The 24,196-nt window shown below is 36.9% G+C and overlaps 1 protein-coding gene across 1 annotated transcript in view; it reads right to left on the bottom strand.

Moving 5' to 3' along the window:
• galnt16 (UDP-N-acetyl-alpha-D-galactosamine:polypeptide N-acetylgalactosaminyltransferase 16) overlaps nt 1-21,427 on the bottom strand; it is a 56,744-nt gene extending 35,317 nt beyond the window's left edge. The window contains exons 1-6 of the mRNA XM_084096248.1: nt 20,965-21,427; nt 12,640-12,821; nt 11,560-11,658; nt 9,969-10,036; nt 1,363-1,428; nt 112-233 (exon numbers count right to left, since the gene is read on the bottom strand). Coding sequence (XP_083952374.1) covers nt 112-233; nt 1,363-1,428; nt 9,969-10,036; nt 11,560-11,658; nt 12,640-12,821; nt 20,965-21,357 — 930 coding nt within the window. The 5' untranslated portion in view covers nt 21,358-21,427. The remainder of the gene's footprint in view (nt 1-111; nt 234-1,362; nt 1,429-9,968; nt 10,037-11,559; nt 11,659-12,639; nt 12,822-20,964) is intronic.
• Nucleotides 21,428-24,196: the final 2,769 nt, after the last annotated feature.

Consider the following 24,196-nt stretch of genomic DNA (forward strand, 5'->3'; position numbering starts at 1 on the left):
GTGTTTGTGCTCGGGTGGCTGAGTAGTCTGACTAAAAATAAAACATGAAGGCGCTGTTAGTGATGCCGTGCGTAAGGGTTGCACGTATGGCAGAGAGTGTATCAAACGCACCTCTTTGACTCTCTGGATCATGGGCTGAAGCCAGTCTGTGTTGACCTCACAGTGACTGTCCAGGAACGTGAGGATGGAGGCCGACGCCGCAGACGCTCCTCGGACACGAGACCGGATCAGACCTGATCGACACCCACAGACAAGCACATTCATTACACATAACTTCATTTTCCCATAACAAACAAGCGCACAAATCAAGCTCATCAGTTCACTCAGTAAATTACTGGGTTGTTTCTCATGTGAAATCTAAATGGGAGTTTTGTGGCATTTAGTCCATGTCTGTCAGCTTTAAGTCCATCATCTATATGCTAATGTCCTCATTAATGCTGATTAAGCATAAACATTAAGTAGATATACACTTCAGTTCAGAAGTCTGAGGTCGCTGAGATTTTTTTATGTTTTTGAAAGAAGTCTCTTCTGCTCACCAAGGCTGCATTATTTGATCAAAAATACCGTAATAATGTCAGATATTATTACAATTTAAAGTAACTGTTTTCTATTTTAATATATTTTATTATCAATGTTGAAAACAGTTGCTTAATATTTTTTGGAAACCGTGATACATTTTTTACATGATTATTTTGAGCATTTATTTGAAATACTTGTAACAAAGTATTTACTGTCACTTTTGATACATTTAATGCATCCTTTCTGAATAAAAGTATTAATTTCTTTAAAAAACAAACTTTTAAACAGTAGTGTGTCTTCTTCAAAGAGGCATATACAATTTCCCCTAAACGTTTTTTATGTGAATTATTCCTGTTGGAAACTGTAATTCTTTATGTATGTTTGTTTGTTTATTTGTTTGTTTGTTTAGCACACTGAAAAAAAGGTAAAATTAAATGGTTTTATTCTAGTGAAAAATATGATTATATTATTATAATGTTATTAGTAAATTTTATTATATTATTTAATATATAATAAAAAAAGATTATATATATATATATACAGTATATGTATATATATATATATAATATCTTTTAATTTATATCAACAAAAAAAATTTTAGGTGGTAAATCAGGTAGAAATAGCACTTTAAGGCAACAATTGCAGATTACAATGTTTTACAGTGTATGATTAAAAACGGTACAAGTGCATAAGAAAGAAAAATATGCGCAGGGGAGATATGAATTCTGAATTGCTTAAATATCTGTCCAATAATTGTACAGCATTTACGGATTCAACATAAAACATTCATGTTTTATCTCAGTATATATGAGCGTGTCTCCACTCCTCTCATTTCACACGTACCTTCCCGGCGTTCATTTCTCAGGCAGCGCACCTTTGGGATCTGAGCGAGCAGTCGACAGTCATCAGCTACAGAGAGAGAGAGAGAGAGAGAGAGAGACATCAGATTTCCCAGAATACACCAACAAACATCCCAAGGGTGTGACGTGCATATCAACATCATTTCAACATGATCATTTTACAGTAATAAACAGGTCAAAATGTAACAGACAAGATACACATAAACAATCCGTGAATGAAACAAACGCACACACACACACACACACACACACACACACATAAGCCGTGTCCGCGGCTGACTTTGGAAGAGGAAGGATTAATTACAGCTTGATCACACATCAGGTAAATCTAGACCTCTAGAGGAACCGCAGTGAAAACTAAACCCACTGACAAGCCAGGAATCCGGAAGCAGAACTGGCTCAATTTTAATTGAATGATTTGCATTGTGCTCGGTTGCACTAATGGTTATTGAACATCTGCATTCTTTTGCTGAAGTGGACGGAACGCTGAAAATATCCCTAGAAAATGTTCAGCAGGGCAAAGGGAATTATGGTTTTGCGGAGTTTCGAGCTTTAATTGAATGTGATGATAGACTATGTGTATATAAATTAAAAATAACTGTTTTAATAAATGTATGTTTTCTGTTTGAACATGTTTTAAAATAATTAATTTATTCCTGTGATCAAAGCTGTATTTTCAGCATCATTACTCCAGTCTTCAGTGTCACATGATCCTTCAGAAATCATTCTAATCATGAAACATTTCTTATTATTACCAATGTTGAAAACAGTTGTGCTGCTTCATATTTTTGAGGAAACCATGATACATTGCCACTCAAAAGTTAGGGGTAATTAAGATTTTGAAAGATGTTTTAATGTTTTTGAAAGAAGTCTCTTATATTCCCCAAAGCTATTTGAGGAAAAATAGAGTAATTTTTTTTAAGGTATCATTAAGGAAATAATTTTTAAGAGGAATCAGAACCAGAATTCCCTATTCAGAATTAGAATTGCATCTCTGTTTCTATGTGCCGAAAAGCTTCTTATGGTTTGTATTGCATATACAAGGTGTGTTTGTGTGTGTGTGTGTTGCATGTGTTAGAGAAAGACGGTGAAGAGGAAGAGTGGCAGATGGTGATGGGGGAGGATTAACCACAGATTACTGTGAGGACAAAAGTCAAGTCACACTCACTCTAATCCAGATGTCATGATGATCTCAGGACCACATTCACACTGTGGTTGGCAGATAGCATGTGTCTCAGAAACATGTGTGTGGTTTGTTGTCGGAATTTGTTTTGCATGAGGAAATTAAATGTGTGGAATTGATATTCAGTGTTAATTACAAAGGAATATACAGCATCACGACAGATTTTTTGCTTAAATCAGTGCAACTCACTATAACGCTAGGCGCTGTGGTGGATGCGATCGCTACGGTGTTCGGAGTGTTTTACCATGTTGCTTTTAAGGTTGCAAGCATCTTCTGGGTGGTTGCTAGGATGTTGCTAGGTGATTGCTTACATAGGGCCCTATGAAATCTGTTTTTTCCCCCAAATTCACATGTATATTTTTCCCAAATTCTGCGGCACAGTTCGTGCTCGCTCCATGCTTTTGGTAGCATCATCCACCACCACCAGGCAAACTGAATCCTGTAACCTTTCATTAAAGTATTCAAAACCCACTTAGAGACATCAGGCAGACGTTGCCACGCTGCCACCAAGTCTAACAGAGGAATCATTTTGATTGAATTGGTCTTTTCGGTGCCCTGAAGCAGCGTTCTTGCAGGGAGGGAGGAATCACTTGTGAGGGAAGATGAGGCGAATGGCCTGTCAGACCTCCTGAATAGAAGTGAAAATAGAAATAGAAGCGCCTGCTGAGAGCCTAGAGGACAGTCAGGCACACAATTTCATGGTGTGCATCAACCTCCCTTTCGAGAAGTAGCTCTCAGGGATCAAGGTTTGAAAGCGTCAGGACTCACGACTTGGTACCAAGTCGGTACTGACATTTTTAAATTGTGACGCTTTGAGCGCTGTTGAGCGGAATCGTAAACACTTCTGATTGGCCATTGTGTTCACACGCTCATCGGATATGTCTGTGATTGGCTAATGGGGCTAGGTTTGGGGTTAGTTACTAGTAATTATGAATATAATGCTGTTATTACAATAGTAAGTAGATATAACATATGTAATTGCGTCATCTTAAAATAAAGTGTTACCTAATAATGCACCTAATTAAAGTGTTACCTAATACAGGGACTTTTGATTTATTCATCAAAATTTTGCCAAGTTCTGTGACATTCCGTGTTATTTAGTAAATACAATTTTTATGATTCATGATTCAAGCCAAAGAGCTCACCAGCAAGTCTTCTTCCATGATTCCTCCATCTATGTAACAGCACACCTTTCCTCAAAAACCCTCATGATCTGAGGTTTCATTCATGCCTGTATACCAAACAGGGTAAGTCCATTTCAAGTGGTCCAAAAATTGTAAAGATGGTTCCTTGACCATTCATTTTCAGGTTTTTTAACCTTTATGTGTTGGTATTGCAAAACAAGTTTTTTTTTTCTTTGTTAAACAACGGCTTCTTTGTGTCATGGTTCAAAACTAATTTTAGACTACATGTGCACTATATACTTAACTTTACTCCCTAAAAAAATTGGAAAATTAGAAAAGTAAAACTTGAGCAATCCTGGGGTCTCATTTATAAAACTGTGCGTAGGAACCTTACTAAAAGTGTACGTGCGCCCGAAAGCCAAAAATGGCGTACGCAAAAAAATATTCAGACTTATAAAACCGTTCGTACGCCAGAACCTGCGCAGAATTCACTTTATAAATCCCAGTCAGCGGAAGATTGTGCGCACATGCGTCTCCTCCCCGAAATAACCATATATGGAGCTTGCAACGCCTAGTTTTACTATGCAGATGCTCATCTGCATATCATTTGCATATGATTATTCATCCACGTGATAACGTTTATCGGTACAAGACACATTACATTAATAAAAATCAAGTAGTTGCCTATCCTTGCCTTGTTTTTGAATACATAAATCAAATAGTGTAAAATACATTTCAGAGAAAGTTTTTCTCAATCTTTTCCACTGGCCGAATTGTATTTTTAATTGATTTCTATTTTTAATGGAAACAGATAGGCCTTGGGCATTATTTGCACGAAACTATTTTCTCAGACAATCTGGTATTATCATGATAAGCAATTATCTCTGTGGTTAAAACATTAAAACACAGCAAGCCAGAGGAAAAGTGTTCAAAAACACCGCATCCACAACAAATATTTCTATTGATTGAATTTGAATATAAAAAATGTTGTAACTTCTCAGTAGGCCTAATGATTTCATGTTTAAGTGTTTAACTCCATTAATTTGAATGGCATATTTAATCTAAATGTTTATATCAGAAGTAAAACATCAGTTTAAATCATTATTTTATTTATTTAAACTGTTATTTGCGTCAGTTTCACTAATCGGCCCAACGCGCTCGCTGCGCGGACATTTAAGAAGGGATGGATATTTGCTTCAAGTGACAGGCTTGGTGAGTGAAATTATATTTGTATTATCTTTCTGTATATGTTTAATTTTCTTTAGATTCTCTGTCTAAAAGTGACCAAAAAGACACTTAACTCCAGCTCACCATCGGTGTCGCCAATTCCCTTTGTCTCCAGAATGTGCGTACGCACGGCTCAAAGTTTGCTTAAAGGTGCGCACATTCTCCCGTCAAGTTTGTTTTTTATAGATCACAACCTTTGCGTGGGAACTGGCGTACGTACGTTTCCAGCCCCGTTTTGTGCGTACGCACGCTTTATAAATGAGACCCCTGATCATTACATTTGGACTTGTCAAGTCTCAGGGGAAAAAAAAGTGCAAAAAGTACCTTGAAACGTGGACTAAAGATCAGTTGTTGTTTTTTTGTTTCAAGGAGCTCGGACCATCCAAGATATTTGAGATTTCCGTAAATGTCCGCTTAACCAAAATGTGTTGTGCGGCATGACACAAAGACAGCTGTTGTGGTTAAAACACGTAACACAAAAATATAAAACTGGTGCTTTTACAATAGCAATACATAGAGGTCATCAATAATCATAAAAAAAAAAGAAAAAAAGGAAAATTAAAAAAATGGTCATGTAATCTTCATTGAACCACTTGAGAAGGACTGACCCAGCAGTGAGAAATGAGTTTAGGGTTGCCAGGTCTGCATAACAAAACTAGCCCAATGGCCAATCAAAAATAGACCAAAAGTAGCCCAATGATCATACTCCAAACATCAAAACATGCCATTCCCAAACCTAAAATACATATTTTGCAGTCACTGTTATGCAAATTGAAAACCACTAAATCATAGTGATCATTAACATAGCTCAAAGGCTCTCTACTAGTGGCCCTCCTTCACAAAACTCTCAACTCAACGAGTTTAATACTCTTAAATTTAGTGAAAGTGACATGTGAAGGCCAAGAATGGTAACCCATATTCAGAATTAGTCTTCTGCATTTAAACCATTCAAGTTAGTGCACACACATTAGAAGTAGTGAGAAGTGAACACACACACACACACACACTGCAAGCCGAGCACACACACACAGTGTGAGCAGTGGGCAGCCATTTTTCTGCGGCGCCCGGGGAGCGATTGGGGGTTTGGTGCTTTGCTCAAAGGGAATCTCAGTCACTTCAGTATTGAGATTTAAACCCGCAACCTTCAGGTTACCAGTCTGACTCTCTAATCACTAAGCCTAAGTATAATCAGTAGCAATAGCAATACTTGCCTTAAAAAACAGCACTAAAATCCCCCTAAGTTATTCATTTATTTATTATAAATAATATATATTTTTTAATTTACAAGCAAACCCTGGTCTTGTACATAGTTATTTGTGGTCGCACTTGTGGACCATGTTCAACCTTGAAAAAATAAATAAATAATCATAAAAAAAAAAAAAAAACAGCACTAAAATGAGATATACAGCGTGAAAAAGCAAGAAATCTACTAAGTGTCCTGCTAATGAAAGAGGAGTTCAGGTGTGTTAAGACTAGCGTTAACAGGATTTTAAAGGTGCAGTGAAAATCCTGCCTTACCCTTCAGAACACATTTGCTCATTTGCAGGTTTACATGTCCAGCAGAATGAAAACGTTGCAGCTACAGCATGAAGCCTGGCAGTGTTTCAAACCGGTGCAGTGAACCCGTCAGGACAGCTGCTAGCTGGCACCTCTGAGGCTCATTTGTTGGAGGTAATTACATTGAATAATCATGGCCATTCACAAATACACGCAGAAACCTGATCAGGACAGCTGGCTAGAGCTAAACCTCCGAAGCTCCTCGCCCCCATGATCAACACCCCCATCTGCATGTACATGATCTGATATTGAGAGGGTTGTCAAGCTTTGGCTGGTGGATTCAGTAATGGCACTGTGTGGGGAAAAGCATCTTGCTTCACTGATAGCAATCCAAAAGTTGCTTTGTATGTACATTTCTTTCATTTCCATCACAATTTTGACAACACCTTACAATAATGTTCAGTTTGTTTACCTACGTGCAATGTAACTATTAATAGAGAACTGCGAAAAGCATAGACTACTTAAGTGCAAACTGAATGTGATGTTTCCAGACACTTAATTGCATGTTAATTGCAATTAAATTAAAATGTATTATAGTTTAATTTTATATCAAATTTAATTAAGAGTGCTTTATTGACCCACTTAAGAAGGTCTTAAGTACATCTTTATATGTAATTGCATAATTTGATCGTCTTTGAAATATGGTTAAAGTGTGCTGCTAAATGTACTGGAAAGCATTTATGGAAAATTGAATATGCGATTGTGTAAATTATTGAAATATTTACTTAAAATCTCAATAGGTACTGCAAGTCATTATTTTAGATCAAAGGGGTTCGGCTGAAAAAAAAAAAAATCGGGAGTTGATGCATTAAATATCATTAAAAAAATTTAAATAATCTTTTTAATTTCAAGTTGTATAAAATAAGAAATCATGTTTTGTGACAAACCTGAACCAAAATGAACAGGGACAATAACCTGTTAACATTAATACCATTTCTTTTGTGTGAGGTAATTTTTTATCAGTAAATCATTCATCAAACCTGGCGCATTTTGTAGTTTATCCAGCAATAAACTAAAAGCTCGTTTAAATTATTGAGGAGCTTTCTGTCCTGCCAACAACCCTGCACTCCTCCATCCAGATGTGCCGAGCAACACATATTCCTCTGACTCTGATAACAAGGACAAATATACAGTTCAAGATACGGACTGTTTGAGCCTGACTAGATGCAGGTCTTGCAAAACTCAACAAATTACATACAATGCCTTGAACTAAGCAAAAATCAGCCTGCAAACTTCTGAACAAACTCATTGTGTTAGTTTAACATGCTTTGAAATAAACTCACAACTTCTAATCTTTGGGCATGTCTGAGGTCAGTGAAATCTTTATAGCTTTAGTCCAGTTATATTTAAAGTTTGCCAGAGGCTGTAGGCACACATTATAAAACAGTGGGTCCTATTTTAACGATCTGAAATGCAAGTATCAAACGCGAAACGCAAGTAACTTTGTGGGCGGGTCTCGGGCGCTGTTGCTATTATACCGGTGGGATAAATGACTCTTGCGCTCGATGCAAATCTAATATGGGTTGGTCTGAAGTAGCTTCATTATTCATAGGTGTGGTTTGGGCGTAACGTGAAATAAACCAATCAGAGCGACATCTCACATTCCCTTTAAGAGCAGGCGCGCTTGTTCCATGGAGGATTGCTATTATAATGGCGGATTTGCCAGGCGCAGCCAGGAGCGGTTCACAGCCGAGGAGACCGACGTTCTCGCCAGGGCCGTAAAACACAGAGAAGTGACATTGGGGATGGAGAAACCCACCCAAATTAGCTTCGGTTAAACAGGCGTATAATAATTTGGGTAAATGTGTAAGCTAGATTTATGCCTATTTTTTCACATCTTCATGGACACCACATTGATTTCCCTCGTGTGGAATATTTTTCCTTGTAATTATGTATGGTTTGCAAAAATGAAAACTGCTGCGTCTGTGTGTAGATGAGAGAAGCAAAGTGTATGCGCGTTGTGAACACGCTACATTATGGCCAAGCATGCGCCCTTAAAATAGCATCTGAACGCGCCACTGAATAACGCTCCACTGACTTTAGACTAGGTTTCTCCTGGTCTGTGGTGGAATTGTTTTCTGAAACTGCAAAATAGCACCAGGGAACGTTTGCGCCGGAACACGCCTCCTCTTTGCACTGAACCGCCCCCCGGGAGCGCAAGTTCATTCCCTAATTTACCGGCGTGCGTCTGTGGAGGGAAAAGTCCGCTGTGCGTCGGGTGCAAAATAGGAATGATACATGCGTCGGTGTACAAAGTCAATTGCGCTGGGTGCAAGATAGGGCGTGGTATATGCAATAATAATTTTCTTACTTTAGTATTTGTGTCTTTTTTCAGTACAAATATCTAAACACTCTTAAATCACGATACATTTACAAGAGAAGCAAAAAGTCTTGCTCTCTGAAAAAAATATCAACATTTATTGAGTTTATGCTTAAAACAAGAAAAAAAAAGTATGTCAATGGGCTAAGAAAAATCACACCATTGGCATTTTGTTCTTGTTTTAAGCATAAACTCACTTAATTTTAATCCATTTTTTTTTTTCAGAAAGCAAGACTTAATATCTAATGTCATTTTGCATCTCTAGTAAATCTATCTTGATTTAAGAATATTTAGATATTTGTACTGAATAACAAGACAAAAATCATTTGGACGATTTAAATATGTACTAACATTTATATTAATCTATTGATCCAGTGCACTTATTGTGTACACACGTTAAAAAAAATATATCTGTATGTAGTTACATCTATAATGATACTTTTAACCCTTCCCTTACATCTTAACCAACCCTTAAACCTATACCACCAAATAGCAGCGCAAGTTGAACACAATAAGCACATTGTACCTAACTTTTTTTTTTTTTTTTTTACATAAGTACATAGTAGTTAAAGACAGCTAATATAAAGTGGGACCAATCAGTTTTGCAGTGTATTCACTGTATATGATTAGCACTGTAAAGACTGCTCTAGATAAGCAAATCTAACCAGAATTTAGTTCAGAAACCTGACAATTCATCAGACATGAACCCTTGAAGCAATCAGTAGTGCAGTCTTATCTCATTTTCAGTTGTTTGCATCTCTGCGTGTGTGTGCGTGTGTGTGTGTGTGTGCGTGCGTGCGTGCGTGCGTGCGTGTGTGTGTTTTTGAATAAAGCACTGCCTAAGCTCAACACATGATCACTGTAAAGGGAAAAATAACATTTGCCAAATTCATGTCTCTCTGTCGCTCCACAACATTAATCACAACAGAGCTGCAGTTCTGATTGTGCCGTTTGTTTCCTCACCATGACAACAGCAGGGCCGGGTTCAGTCTTGGCTCATAGATGAACATAGAATGAGCAATATTTATGAAGAACTACAGCTAATGCGTCCTCAAAGGTCAAATATGAGCACACACAAATGCAGGAAACACTTTGTCATCATTCAGTGCTTTCATACAGTGCTTTCGTGTGTGTGTGTGTGTGTGTGTGTGTATGAAATGAAATGAAGCTCTACTTACGGTCGGAGCTAAAGTCGTCCACGAGAATAATCTCCTGTATCAAATGAGGCGGGCTTCTCGTTAGTACACTGAAACAAAAGAACAGGGTGAATAACAACATACATCCATATAAAAAGGCTAACGCGTTAAACCTTAACCTAAGTATTAAACTTCAGTGTGTAACTTGTCCTGCACTGTTGTTACAGACATGAATGAAACCTTAAATTATGCAGGCGTGGTTGGGCTCTTTTTACTTGCGCACCTCGTAACACCCTAACAGATGTCTATAAATCCACGGTTATCGCATAGCAAAATGCCTTGTGAAGAAGAACTGCACTTTAGCAGACTTTTAAAAAGACGACTTGTTATTATGTACTGAATGTGATGTTAAATGAAAATGTATTATAGTTTAAATTTAATTCAAAAGCAAATAATAGAACTTTAGAATGCTTTTCTTGACCCACTTAAGTACATCTTTATATGAACTTTCATAATTATTTCTATTGTCTTTGAAATATGTTTAACATGCACTGCTGAATGAAAAGACAAGCATTTGTGGTAATCTAGAAGTAATCTAATCCACTCATATTGAAACTTGTATGTCATGTATTTAAATATGTTCATATTTACACTATATTGAAATTGCAATATAGTACATTTAAATTATAATAAAGAGGCGATATTATTCCCTTTTACAAAGTCTTGATTTTGTTTTTGGGCTATATTAGAATAGGTTTTGTTCAAAAAACACATTATTTTCCCCATATTCTCCATTGTTGCAGCTCCTCTCTTCCCAGTCTGTCAGTAACGCTCTGTTTAGTTCCTGTCTCTATGAAGCTCCTCCTCCTGAAAAGCACACTGTGCTCTGATTGGTCGGCTGGACTAGTGCGTTGTGATTGGTCAAGTGCTTCGAGTGTGTTTGGGAAATGTCCCGTCCCTTACCATAACCGCCAGTTTCAACACACTACTAACTAACTAAACCAGGCCCCGCCCCTTTATTCTGCATATTAATTATTTAAATGAGGAATATTGTGACGTGTTCGTTCCCAGAAGAAACTCAAGACTACAATGGAGGCGTTTCAGAAGTTCAGAAACACTGACACTGATGTAGAGGAGAACTCCCGCTGGAGGGACTTTGGATTTTTCATGCTCACACAGCAACATTACACACACCAAAGAAAGATGAACATGGAAAAAAAGCATAATAGGTCCTCTTTAACTTTAAATGTTATATCAAATAAAACGCTACATTTAAAATTATAATCAAGTTCTTTAAATGTGCTTTAGTATATTAGTCAGTACATCAAAATAAGTGTACTTGTACTATGTCATTTAAAGTAAAACTTTTAATTTGACTATTACAAAAAGCTCATTAAAGTGTGCTCATTTTAAGTGCACATAAGTCGCCTTTTTATTTCATTAATATTATATTATCTGCAAGTAAAGGATTTGGAAATGGGTAGAAATAGCTCTTAAAGGAAACAAGTGCAGGTTCTTCAATGGTAACAGGAGGTATTATCCTCTTCATGCATGTAAGCGCTGCTGTAAAGCTCAATGTGTCTGGAACAGCTCTAGAAACTGTGTGTGTGTTCGACTCTGTCCAGGCTGTTACCTTTTAATAGTGCGCAGCAGGGTGGAGCGCGCCTCATTGTGAAAAGTGATGATGATGCTGGTGGGCGGCAGGTCAGGGTCAAAGGTCATAGAGGCACATCTGTGAATGCAGCAAACACACACACACAGGGGTTTCATTGTCACGGCTGTGCTCACAATGGTAGACAATTGCATTGCCATAAGGAGTGGATTTAAACATGGTCAAATAATTAATATAAGTTAAAATATTATATTTTTGACAGGAATGAAAACTGTTGTTAAGCAACATACCGATTTTTCAGCTGACGAATAAACTATCAGTACACAATAACTCCATAAAAGAGTTTTAAAAGTTGTAAGTTGTGAAAATGATGTGATAGGACCTTTATACATTGTAAAGACTGTACGTCTATCCCTCACAGCCTCGTTTTCATCTGCGTTAAATTCAACATGGCGTCTGACCTGACTAAGGGCAATGGTTAAACTGTGTATTAACTATGTATATCAATTCTTGAAATTGTGCGAATATTCCTCATTTAGGGTCATGCATGTGCAAGTAAAGTTTCGACAAATAGATGTGTTTTGGAAAGGAGTCAAAAAAATGCCAAAAATCAACACTTTGAAAAAACGGTAATCTGGTAAAAAAAAACAGAGAACCTTTATTGTAGACGTCAAAGACTAAAATTTGAAATGCATGAGACCTTATGAAATTTAAGACTTAAGAAATTTTAAAAGTTTACTTGAAATTGAAGTCTCGTCTTCTGATTCACTCAGGGAAAATTCACTGATTCTTTAGAGTTGAGTTGAGTTTAAAAGTGGATATTTTCTGTTGTGTGAGAAACCCATTTTACCCTGACAATCATGATAAATATTATTTATACTTACTAGTAGTTATTTGCACATATATATATATATTAAATTTTTATCTTTTAAGTCTACAACAGAGGTATTCTGTTTTTACATGAATCTTAGGGTGTTTCATAATGTCGATTTTTGGTGAATTGCTTGGAAACTAATGTGGGTCTATCAAAAGTTGTACCCAGTATTTTAATATAACAGAAGGCCTGAAATAGCCCAAATATTTAACAAATGAAGATATTACCGATAGTGGCGTGTGTCTCGGATGGCGCGTTCGCTGCCCAGTCGGTCGCTCTCCTGCAGGTTGAACGCATGTTCCCTGTAAGGATCTTCACCTGCTTTCAGCTGCTTACTGGACAGAAAGGCCTTCTCATCGAACAAGCCCAAGAGTTGACCCTGCTGCTCGACCTTTGGTGCATGAGTCACCTAACAGACACACAATTACACACGCTGGTGAGTGATGCTGCTCAACACTGCTCACAGAGATTACAGTTATACTATAACACATCAATCATTTTACTGCTGTGTTATTAGTTATTTATTAGGCAGGCATCACTGTTGCTATAGCTCAAACTTAGTGCAATCCCCTATAACCCTACCCAGTCAACCGTCTGTTTCCTTTTTTCCCTATGTTTCCACTCTTCATTTGTTGCCATGGTTACCAATTATGTTGCACACCTGTTTCTGGTTGGATTTGTTGTTGTCTTGTGTATTTAAGCCCTGTCCATTGTCCTCTAGTCAGTGACTTTGAGTTGAAGCCAAAGCTGTTACGTCTTTGCACTCCTGCGATTCCTGTTATTTGGATTATCTTTATTTATTAATAGTTAAACAGCTAATATTAAAGTCCCCTTGTAGTCAATAATTTTATCCCTTAAAGGGGTCATATAATGGTACATGCACTTTTACAAGTTAATTGTACTGAAATGTGTGTTGGCAGTGCCTGTACAAAACCATCATAAAATGATAAAAATCCATCCAGTGTTTTTTTTTAAATCTTCTTATATGTTTTCCCCTGTCTCAAATCAAGCCGTTCGATTTTGTGACGTCACAAAATCGACGCCCCTCCCACGATTGTTGATTGACAGCAGCGTTTCAACACAGACCCGCCATCGCTGTCATAGTTGATACGCTGGAGCACTGTCTATGAGCTGAATGGCGTCTAAGCGATTGTGGTGTTCTGTTCTTGGGTGCAATAAGGAGCACAGCATCATTTTGATGTTCCTAAATCCGAACCGCTGAAGAGTTTGTTTTCAAAGGTAATATTCCCCACGATCAACGTCAATGCTTTCATGCTTGCGCGAATCATTTCACACACCAGACTGCTTTACAAACGAGGCTCAGTAACATTATAAAGCTGGTTTTGCTAAGAAGCTGCTCCTGAAAAAAGGATCGGTACCAACTATTCGTGTTCCTGCTGCACCTCCAGAAGAACAAGTGAGTGTAATGTTTTATTAACCTTTATATTAATATTTATATTAATCTTTGCAAATCGTTAGCACGCTTCACGATGAATGCGGCTAAGGTTTACACTCAGGGTACATTACGGCATGTTTTCTATGTACGACGTTCTCAATATAATTCATAATCCCACGTTTATAATGAACGACGCGTTATGGTTATTATTGTGTTACGGTGTACGCACAGAACAGAGGGGCGGGGTGAGCAAAGCTCATTATCATTTAAAGACACATGCACTTAAACAGTGTGCTGAAAACAGAGCTGTTTTTGACCAGGTAAAATGAGTGTTTTCTTACAATACTAATGAGAATTTTTAATTAAAGTATATTACAAACTTTTAATTTAGACCCTAAAGAATCAAATTAGCTTGTACAAAAATGGCATTATATGACCCCTTTAAAACTCATCTTTGATCACCAAAATGACATATTTAAATGTTTTTTCCTAGAAAAAAATTCTTCACGCCTTAAAATATCTTGAATGTAACTCGACACTCTTCCCTCATTTAGTATATGCGGTTCTATGAATATGCAAATGAGCCCCGCCTCCACTCACTCACTCAGCTCAGAGATCCACTGGTTGACGATCACACGTTGATCTGATTGGTTACAAGGTAGTTTGTGACGTCAGAAACACCAGCGATTTCAAACTGTGTTTTTGAGACTGTCTTTGGTTCACTGCAGTTTTAAGGAGAAAATACTCAGTAATGGTGTCGACTTATGAATTTACACATGGTTTGTCTTAAAGCATATTAAAAACACCACATAGACATATAAACAACATTAAAAGCTGGATTTTCACCACAGGGGGACTTTAATATCCTCCTCTCCCTGCTCCTTCATCTCTGTCTGCACAGCCCAGCGTGACAAATATCTAATGTCATTTTGCATCTCTAGTAATTCGATCTTGATTTAAGAAGGTTGAGATATTTTGTACTGAAAATAAGAAATCAATCTTTGCAGTGTGGCTTTTCATTGTTCAATATTTTCTCAGCCTGATAGAGCTTATATAACTTTTGATCTATGATTTATGCTTGCTGTTTAAGCTATAGTGGCAAATCACACGTGCATAAATCACATGATACTCATGAGACAAAAACTAAATACATTAAAATTCCACACGCAGACCTCAACACTGGATATGTGAAATATAACAAGGGTAACAATCAACTGAACAGATTATTTTGAGTAGAGGAGCAAACACATCATGATATTACAGCACAATAAATTACTGTGACAACAAACAAAATCAAGAACAAACAATGTAAATAAAACTAGAAAATTGGCAACCATATTCATTATTTATGCAGAAAAGAGGCCAAATGGACCTTAACCACAAAACCAAAAACATTCTTAGATCAAGTAACTAATACTGAATAAAATGTGTATTTTTTGCCACTAGTCTGAAAGAAGACACGTTATGGAGGCAAAATAGCCCAGATTTCCAAAACTGACCAGTGCATGAAACCAATGGCTAGCCTGCCTAAAGATCAACCATGTTCAACACTTAGAAATGCAGAAAAATGGAGCTAAAAGAAAAAGAGAATCAAGCTGTGATACAGAGATATAAGTGGAAGCATTCATGCGCTGTCGAGAGAGGCTTAGCTCAGAGCGACCTCACCTTACATTTCTGAAGAAGTGAAAATAGAGCTGAAAATCCCACATTCCATAAACACTTTGAGAAAGAGCAGCGGACGCTTATAGATGCACTTAGAGCTCCAAAGACCTGCTTTATCCAAACCTGTTCAGAAACCCGCTGCGACTCAGTGAACAGGCACTGTTAGCTTACAGCTACAGCTTAGCTCAGATTTATTTTTAATAAATATGCTGCCACTTGGTAATATTATTAGAAAACATGGAATTAGGTTCCACTGTTATGCCGAAGTGGCATAACTATGAAATCTCTAAATTATCCAAGTTGACAGAGTGTGTTAAAGATATCAAATATTGGATGACCAGTCATTTTCTAAAATAACACTGAGGTATTACTTATTGGACCAAAACACAGAATCTGCATTTAGAAGGGTGTACTGTTACTTTAACCTCTATGGGTGTTATATTAGCAAGACAGATTAGGGCAGCAAAATTAATTGAAATGAAGCTGAAATCGTGATTTTTATTAATTTAACCGTGAAATATTACAGTAATATTTCCTAAGCAATCTTTATTTAGTAATAATAATAATAATAGTAATTATTATTATTATTATTATTTTATAGCCACATTGATGCATAATTACAAGATTTCGGCCTCCCTGAGGTTAAAAAGTATTATTATTGTACATAAAGTATTATTAAATAAATGTATTATTATTATTATATAATTTTTCTTAAACACTACATTTTTTATTTTCTTTTTTAGTATTTTTATATTTTTTATTTTGCAATAAATACTACTACTAATAATAATTTTTATTTTGCAGCCATAATGATATATAATCATACAATTTTTGCACAGCTAACCACTAATCTTTCCCCCCAAAAAAAATCATGCATCCCAACAACAGATACAATAAAGTCACATGACAATGAGCTAAAACATGTTGCAGACATACAATGTTATTGTGTGTGTAGAATTTCATTTTGTTTTCAACATGGTCACGTGTGCTTTATTTTCCTTCACTGAAGTTGTTCATACGCCATCTTATAGATTTTCTCTGCTTTAAAACGGCAGGTTGCAGTGAATGTGTCCTGATCTGATCAGAGCTGAGATGCACATCTGCGGTTTAAGATAACATGAGGACACATCCCCACAGACACACACACACACACACACACTGTTCTTCAGATGAACGACTGCAGAACATTTGGTCTGTGTCGCAGTCGGTTGAAGAACAGTGATGATGATGGATCAAAATGCAGCAGCACCGTAAATATTTACTTAACAAAACTCTCTAGGCAAAGAACATGAACAGAACAACCGATATAAACGTGATGAGGACGGACAATGAACAGAACAAAACACTGGGCTTGAATACTCAGAACCAAACCAATTAACAAACACTAATCAAACAATGAATAACCATAGAAACTGATGAAAACCCCAAACCAAAGCGGACAGATTAACCCTGACGCTCTGTTTTATGTTTCTCAGACACTGGTCAATTCTATGTGGGCTTTTCATAACATGTTGTTCAGACTACTGGAAACAAAACATCCAAAACACACTGTTTATTATATCTGTAGATTTCAATTACGATTCATATCTTCAAAGGCCGATGTTTTTCAGAAATCTACTTTTAAGTAGCACTTGCATAAACATTTTATTCCTAAAACATGAACATTTATGAAGTGGTAAAAAAAGAGATATCCAAAATCCCCTCAGTAAAAAGCTTTATCTTTAATATGTCAACAGTACGAAACAAGAATTCTGAACCTGGCTTTATCCAATGTCCAAAATGTTTGCAATTTTTTTATGTAATCAACTGGGAAATGATGGCGATATCTATTAATTACGTTTTTTTTAACCCTAAAATTACAAATTATATTATCATAACATCTGAGTGAAAATTTTAAACGCACGTTTTATTATTATCATAATATTTATTTATATAATATTTGCTTTTTATTATTATTATTATAGCAAGCACTGAATAATTAAAGATAATACAAAAATAAAAAATGCCGGCTTGTTTCAACCCAAATTTGGATAAAAAAGGGTTGGGTTAAGTTTTTTAATTACATTTTTAACCCAACGGTTGGGTTTGTCCATATTTGACCCAAACTTGGATTGAAACAACCTTTGTAGGTCATTTGTACACAGGAGTTCATATAAAGCTGGATATTGCTTCACTTCATAACAGTGACTGATCAACCCTTCAGTCGAGTCACTAACAACCCTGATAAGACACATCTGGTGTGTGTTATGAGTGTGTCCAAGCGTTTCGGGCTGTTTACATGCATCAAATGGACAAGTACAACAAAATCAAACCAGGCCATTAGCAGAACTGCACTAATGTCATCCGTTTGCGCTCGGAGGAACATGCAAATCACGCTGGGAAGAGCTGGCGAGAGCAAATATTGCTCACTGAAACAAACACTCTGATATGCACTTAGCATAAAAGACACATCTAATAAATTCCCTGTGGAACGGGAAGTGCCTCTGTTCCTCTTCCTAAACTGAACACAATAGAGCATGAGAGAGATGCTTGCACTGATATTTCAGCATTTGTTCTCCTCATGAAAGAGCATTAGCTGAGATTGATGCACTGCATGAAGTCCTCAGTTCAGGGAAGATCTGCTATTGGCTCAGGGCAACTCTTTAAATGTGTTGTGCAACAATGCTCCAGAGACACTGTCCATATAAAATCAGCTTGAGTTACAGCTTATAACTGTGATAAAGCACATATATTGGCTATCCTATTCTTTCAGGACTTGTTGTGTCATTAATAGAGAGTGCACAATCATTTCATCTTCTTTTACAGGGTGGATCAGATATCAAGGTTTGCTAATGGAGAGCGGGATTACTCGAGGTAAAGTCGAGCATTACTGTAGTTCACAGCGCTCCGCTAATGGGGTTTTATGAGGACAAGCCAACGCTGGTCCATTCTTATTAGTAATAGACTCTGTGTTATGATAGCCAGGCTTATAAATCTGCATACAATGATCTGCATTAGCTTGCTCTCAGTTCATAAACAGCCTACACTGAAAAAAATAACTGGTGTAGAAATAATTTTCAGTCAGAAATTGCTAGTGAATTTCACAAAGAAACAACAAGTCACATTCATTTATATAGCGCTTTTTACAATACAGATTGTTTCAACGCAGCTTTACAGAGATAACAGGAAAATTATGCAGCACAGATTGTTTCGGCTGTCCAGCAGATCGAGTAACTTAAGTTTCTAATTGATTCATTTCTGTTGTAAAAATCATTAGTCATTAACTTGGCGGCCGCTTACACGACTCCATTTTCAACTGAAAACAGAAAACTTTTAACGTCTTCTGGTTCATTTACACGACACAGGTGTTTTGGTGGCCAGAGAATACAAACTTTGAAATAGTTTTTTTTAATTAACTTTGAAAGAAGTTTTGAAAACGATACCGTTATCATCTTCAAAAACGTGAATCTGTGAAAACGGTGACGGCGTTCACATGTGTATTACGTGTTTAGTCTATAGGCATACTTGTTTAAATGCGTACAGTATGTGTGAGCGCGAGCAGTCTTTCTTTAAAAGTGACAGTTTCCGTCAAATTGTGAAGTAAAAAAACTAAAAACGCATTCCATTATTCTTTTGTTTATTTACAAATTTAAAAATATATATTTAAATATTAATAGGCCACAAAAATATTTTATATATATTTATACCATGGTCTGGGTGAATACTCGATTCTGATTGGCTGCAGGGTGTCCATTAAAAAGTGATATAGGACACCTAGAAATAAACCATCAGGCGTAACCAGGGAAACCAAGTTATTGTTTGTAAAAAAACTTTAGATTTCGATTGTAAAACTAATTAAAATATAAACTAATGTTTTAAAAATGTGTTATTTGGCAAGTGACCATGGTATAAGCGGGTTAATGCCCTTCGAGGTGTCCATTGTCAGGTATTAATGCTGCTGCGCGTCGGACAGTTCACGCCTCGCCGTCGTCCATTAATACCTGACAATGGACACCTCGTCGGGCATTAACCCTTACATATATATATATATATATATATATATACATATACAGTATATATTAGTAAATACTGTATGATAACACTATCATTAAATTTCAGCACATACAGTATGTGTAGATCACAGTTCTTGTAATTAAATTGCATTAGCCAATATCATAAATATATATCAGCACTATATTGGCCATCCCATCCACTTTAACATAGAGAATATATTAAACTGAATGATCAAGAATGATCTGTAATTATTAAGAAACCACTGGTCAAATTCAATATTAAGATAAATGAATAATATTTTCTACAGAGTATTTCCAAGGCCCCAGGATAAGAGGCATTCAGAACTCATTTTACCATTAGCTTTTGTGCATGTAAACACGTGTGTGTGTGTGTGTGTGTGTTTGTCATGACACTCACAGGAGTGATGCTCTGTTGCCATGGACACAGGACACAGTTCAGGGATGCAGGACTCTTTGATCTTCGTTAAAGCATCTGCATTTTCACAATTTAACTTTAGACGCGACAAAATTCCTTGATTCTGTGATCTTTCTGAATGTGTAGAATCACTGAAATCAAATCACGCATTGTTTTTAGAAGCCGGCAGACTGAGAAGTCAAACTCAAGTGTTTGCCTGTGTTCGACCTGATGAATGTGGAGTCAAACTGTGAGAAGAGCAAAACAAACAGCAAACAGCTGTCCTACAGAACACACACCTCACACACACACTGGATCAGACTCAATCAGCATTCTTCTGTCATTTACACTTCATGTCAGGATGAGTTTGAAGCAGATCTTTCTCAACAACGAGGTTGGAAGTTTTAAAATGCTATATTTTCTATAAAATCAAGTTTTATCATTTCCCCCAGTGCTATTGGAACCACTATTACAGTACTATTATATATTCCAAAATATTACATATTTGTAATGTTGAAATCTAGACTTTTAAAAATGAGGGTTCCAAAAGGGTTTTTTGCAGTGATGTCATAGAAGAACCTTTCAGCGGCTAGATCTTAAAATAACCGTTTTGTATAATCATGAACTTTTTAATAATCTAAAGAACCTTTTTCCATTGTAAAGAACCTTTTTGTGCATTTGAAAGGTTCCATGGATGTTAAAGACCTTTATAAGAATATAAGAAAATTCTAATTAGAATCTGTCAGTACTGGTTCCGAATTATAATAGAAATCCAGACATGAAACCAAAATACAAATGTCTTGTATTGCTGATAAATGACACAGGGTGTTACTGATAGCCTGCATAGTTTATAGTAGGTTAAATCTCAACAAAAGCAGCACATGTATCTGCAAACACACACACACACACACACCTGCAGCTGGCTTAAGGAAAAGCCTCTTATAAACCTGACATCACGCTGATGAGATCCACACACACACACACACACACACACTAGCTCCATATACCAGCAGTGAAAGCTGCTGTATGTCAACATGCATAAACATGCATCATCATCTTCATCTTCATCACCGTTACCGTTACTCACGATCAGAGGAAGAGTGCGCTCCTCCAGCCTCCCGGAGGAGGACTTCAGCCCGTGGATCTTCAGCTGGGAGCCCGAGGAAGAGGAGGAGGATGAAGAGGAGGGTTTGCTGTCCTGCCACAGGTAATAGAAGGTGCCGAGGATCCAGGCCACGGTGAGGATGAGGATGGCGTTGGCCCGAATCCTGCGCATCATGAGCGGCTCCGAGCGCTGGCGACCCGCTACGTGTGTCTGTGTGTGTGTGTTGTCGGTGATGAGGAGGATGATGATGATGAAGCCGTGCGCAGTGAACAGCCTCTTCAGACTAGAGCTGCGCTGATCGAGCGGATCTCTGGTGGGTTTCGCGCAGGTCCTAGAGCCCGTCCCTCCTTCATCACACACATCACACACACACATCAGATCACATCACACACATCAGATCACATTACATCACACACATCAGATCACATTACATCACACACATCACACACACATCAGATCACATTACATCACACACACACACATCAGATCACATTACATCACACACATCACATCACGTGTGCCAAGAATACAGTGACATAGAGTTATTTAAAATCTTTTATTAAAAAAGAAACAAACAAACAAAAGTGTTTTGTCATATGTAAATATACTCTTAAACAGTTCATTCATTCATTCATTCATTCATTCATTCCTTTTCTACAAATGATCCATGAAAGGGTGATTCAGAAAATAGTGACTGACAACCACAGGAGGTCAAACTGAACATGAGCTGTTTTATTTATTTACTTTAAATGAGATTCACTATTTATGTAACCTGGCTGCCAAATTCCTAAAAACAGTCGTAAACCCTGATGTGTGTGAATTTTTTTTTTTTTGTGGACACTGTGCCGCACTTGTTTTCAGGATTCTTTGATGAATATAAAGATTAATAGAACAGCATTTATTTGAAATAGAAATCTTAAACATTATATTTTTACTGTCACTTCTGATCAATTGAATGTCCTTTGATGAATACAATAATGGTCCTATAAGGTTCTCTAAGGTTTCATGGCATTTGTGAACTAAATGAATGTACAGATTGGTTACAGTTCTTCTAGTGTTAACAAGATGTTTTCTTGTATTGGACGGTTTGCAGACTAAAATTCATTGAACCAAAAATTGCCTAATGCAAATAATCCCTTCTTATACTGTACAGCGGGGGAAATAAGTATTGAACATGTCATCATTTTTCTCAGTAAATATATTTCCAAAGGTGCTATTGACATGAAATTTTCACCAGATGTTGGTAACAACCCAAGTAAGCCATGCATACATAAGTTCAGAAATTAAGTTATGTGTAATAATGTGAAATGACACAGGGAAAAAGTATTGAACACATGAAGAAAGGGAGGCGCAAAAAGGCATGGAAAGCCAAGACAACAGCTGAAAACTTACAGTAATTAAAAGCAATCCAGCCCCCTGTTAGTGCAAATTAATAACAGCTGGTTCAGTCCCAAATGATGGCCTACAAAAAGGTTTCATTGCCAAGGTGTCACACAAGACACATCTCATGATGGGTAAAAGCAAAGAGCTGTCTCAAGACCTTCGCAACCTAATTGTTGCAAAACATAATGATGGCATTGGTTATAGGCGCATTTCTAAGCTTCTGAATATTCCAGTGAGCACTTTTGGGGCCATAATACGGAAGTGGAAAGACAATCATTTCACCATAAATTTGCCTCGACCAGGTGCTCCTCGCAAGATTTCTGACAGAGGAGTGAAAAGAATAATCAGAAGAGTTGTCCAAGAGCCAAGGATCACTTGTGGAGAGCTTCAAAAAGACCTGCAGATAGCAGGTACTGTTGTCTCAAAGAAAACAGTAAGTAATGCACTCCACCGCCATGGCCTGTATGCACGCTTCAGGGTTTTTCTTGACTCAAAATGAGGCGGAGGTGGTAAAATCATAATAATGTATTTTAATAGTAAGATAATTCAATGTTTATTTTTTATGTCGATCATCATATAGGGCCTATATTATAGGCTAATGTGTTTCCTACATTTTTTTGTTGTTGGTGGAGCTTGGTACCTCTAGGGGGGTCCGGGGGCATGCTCCCCCGTAAGAAAATTTTGTACATTTTAAAGATAAATTCATTAATCTGGTGCACTTTGAGTCACCTGAATCCACTGTTAAAAATAAATAATCCACCTGCAAACCGCCTATATTCTTTGATTTAGATATCTGCATCTGATCATCACATCACAATTATTCAAATTCTCAGTGTTAAGCATGATAATATGGTAACATATCACACTGAAGTAGGCTGCTTCAAAATGAACATTTATTTAAAATAAAAGTTCTTCTTTTGGCAAAATTAAATTTCCTTAATAGCCTAAACAGAGGCTTTACTCCCTTCAAACTTAAATTGTAAATGTTTCATTACATCACTGTTTGAAAACACTCAGAATATTTTTTGTACCTTATAAAGGGCATTTTCCCCTAATTTTATTAAATGCATGCTCCATCTTTCATTTCAAATTCTTAAATTTGATAAATATATTGAATTAAAATAATTAGACACTAGGCTGTTACCAATTAAATTGAATCATTTACATTGAAAAATTATAACTGTATTAAATTAGATAAATTTAAATATTTTTGAATATACAATAAGGAATGTTGAAAAGAATGAACTAGCGTTTTGTCATTCAACGTTGACACTTGCTTGAGAAGTTGAAGTCGTTCTCTATCTCCGTTGCTTCTAGCCACGAAGGTTAAAAATGGTACGGTCCACAATAGGGGTATCTGAAATCGCTTTACATTAAAATGTTCCTACATTGAAAATAGGAGTTGACTTGTATTGTAACTAATTATATTTTTTCACAATATCAGAAAAATTATCTGACCCCCCCAAAACTGATATTTCTGTCCCTTTGGGGGGTACTTGGTCTTCATTGGGGGGTATAGTACCCCCCAGTACCCCCTGTAATTCGAACTATGACGCTCACCACGCAAGACTCCATTACTGAAGAAAAAAGCATGTTGAAGCTCATTTAAAGTTTGCTGCACAACATTTGGAAAAGCCAGTGAAATACTGGGAGAATATAGTGTGGTCACATGAGAGCAAAATTGAACTGTTTGGATGCCATAATACACACCATGTTTGGAGGAGAAATGGCAGTGCACATTACCCTAAAAACACCATACAACTTGGTGTTGGCTCTTGGACAACTCTTCTGATTATTCTTTTCACTCCTCTATCAGAAATCTTGCGAGGAG

This window comes from Abramis brama (assembly GCF_963993115.1).
Source record: "Abramis brama genome assembly, chromosome: 21".
In the NCBI taxonomy this organism is placed as follows: Eukaryota; Metazoa; Chordata; class Actinopteri; order Cypriniformes; family Leuciscidae; genus Abramis; species Abramis brama.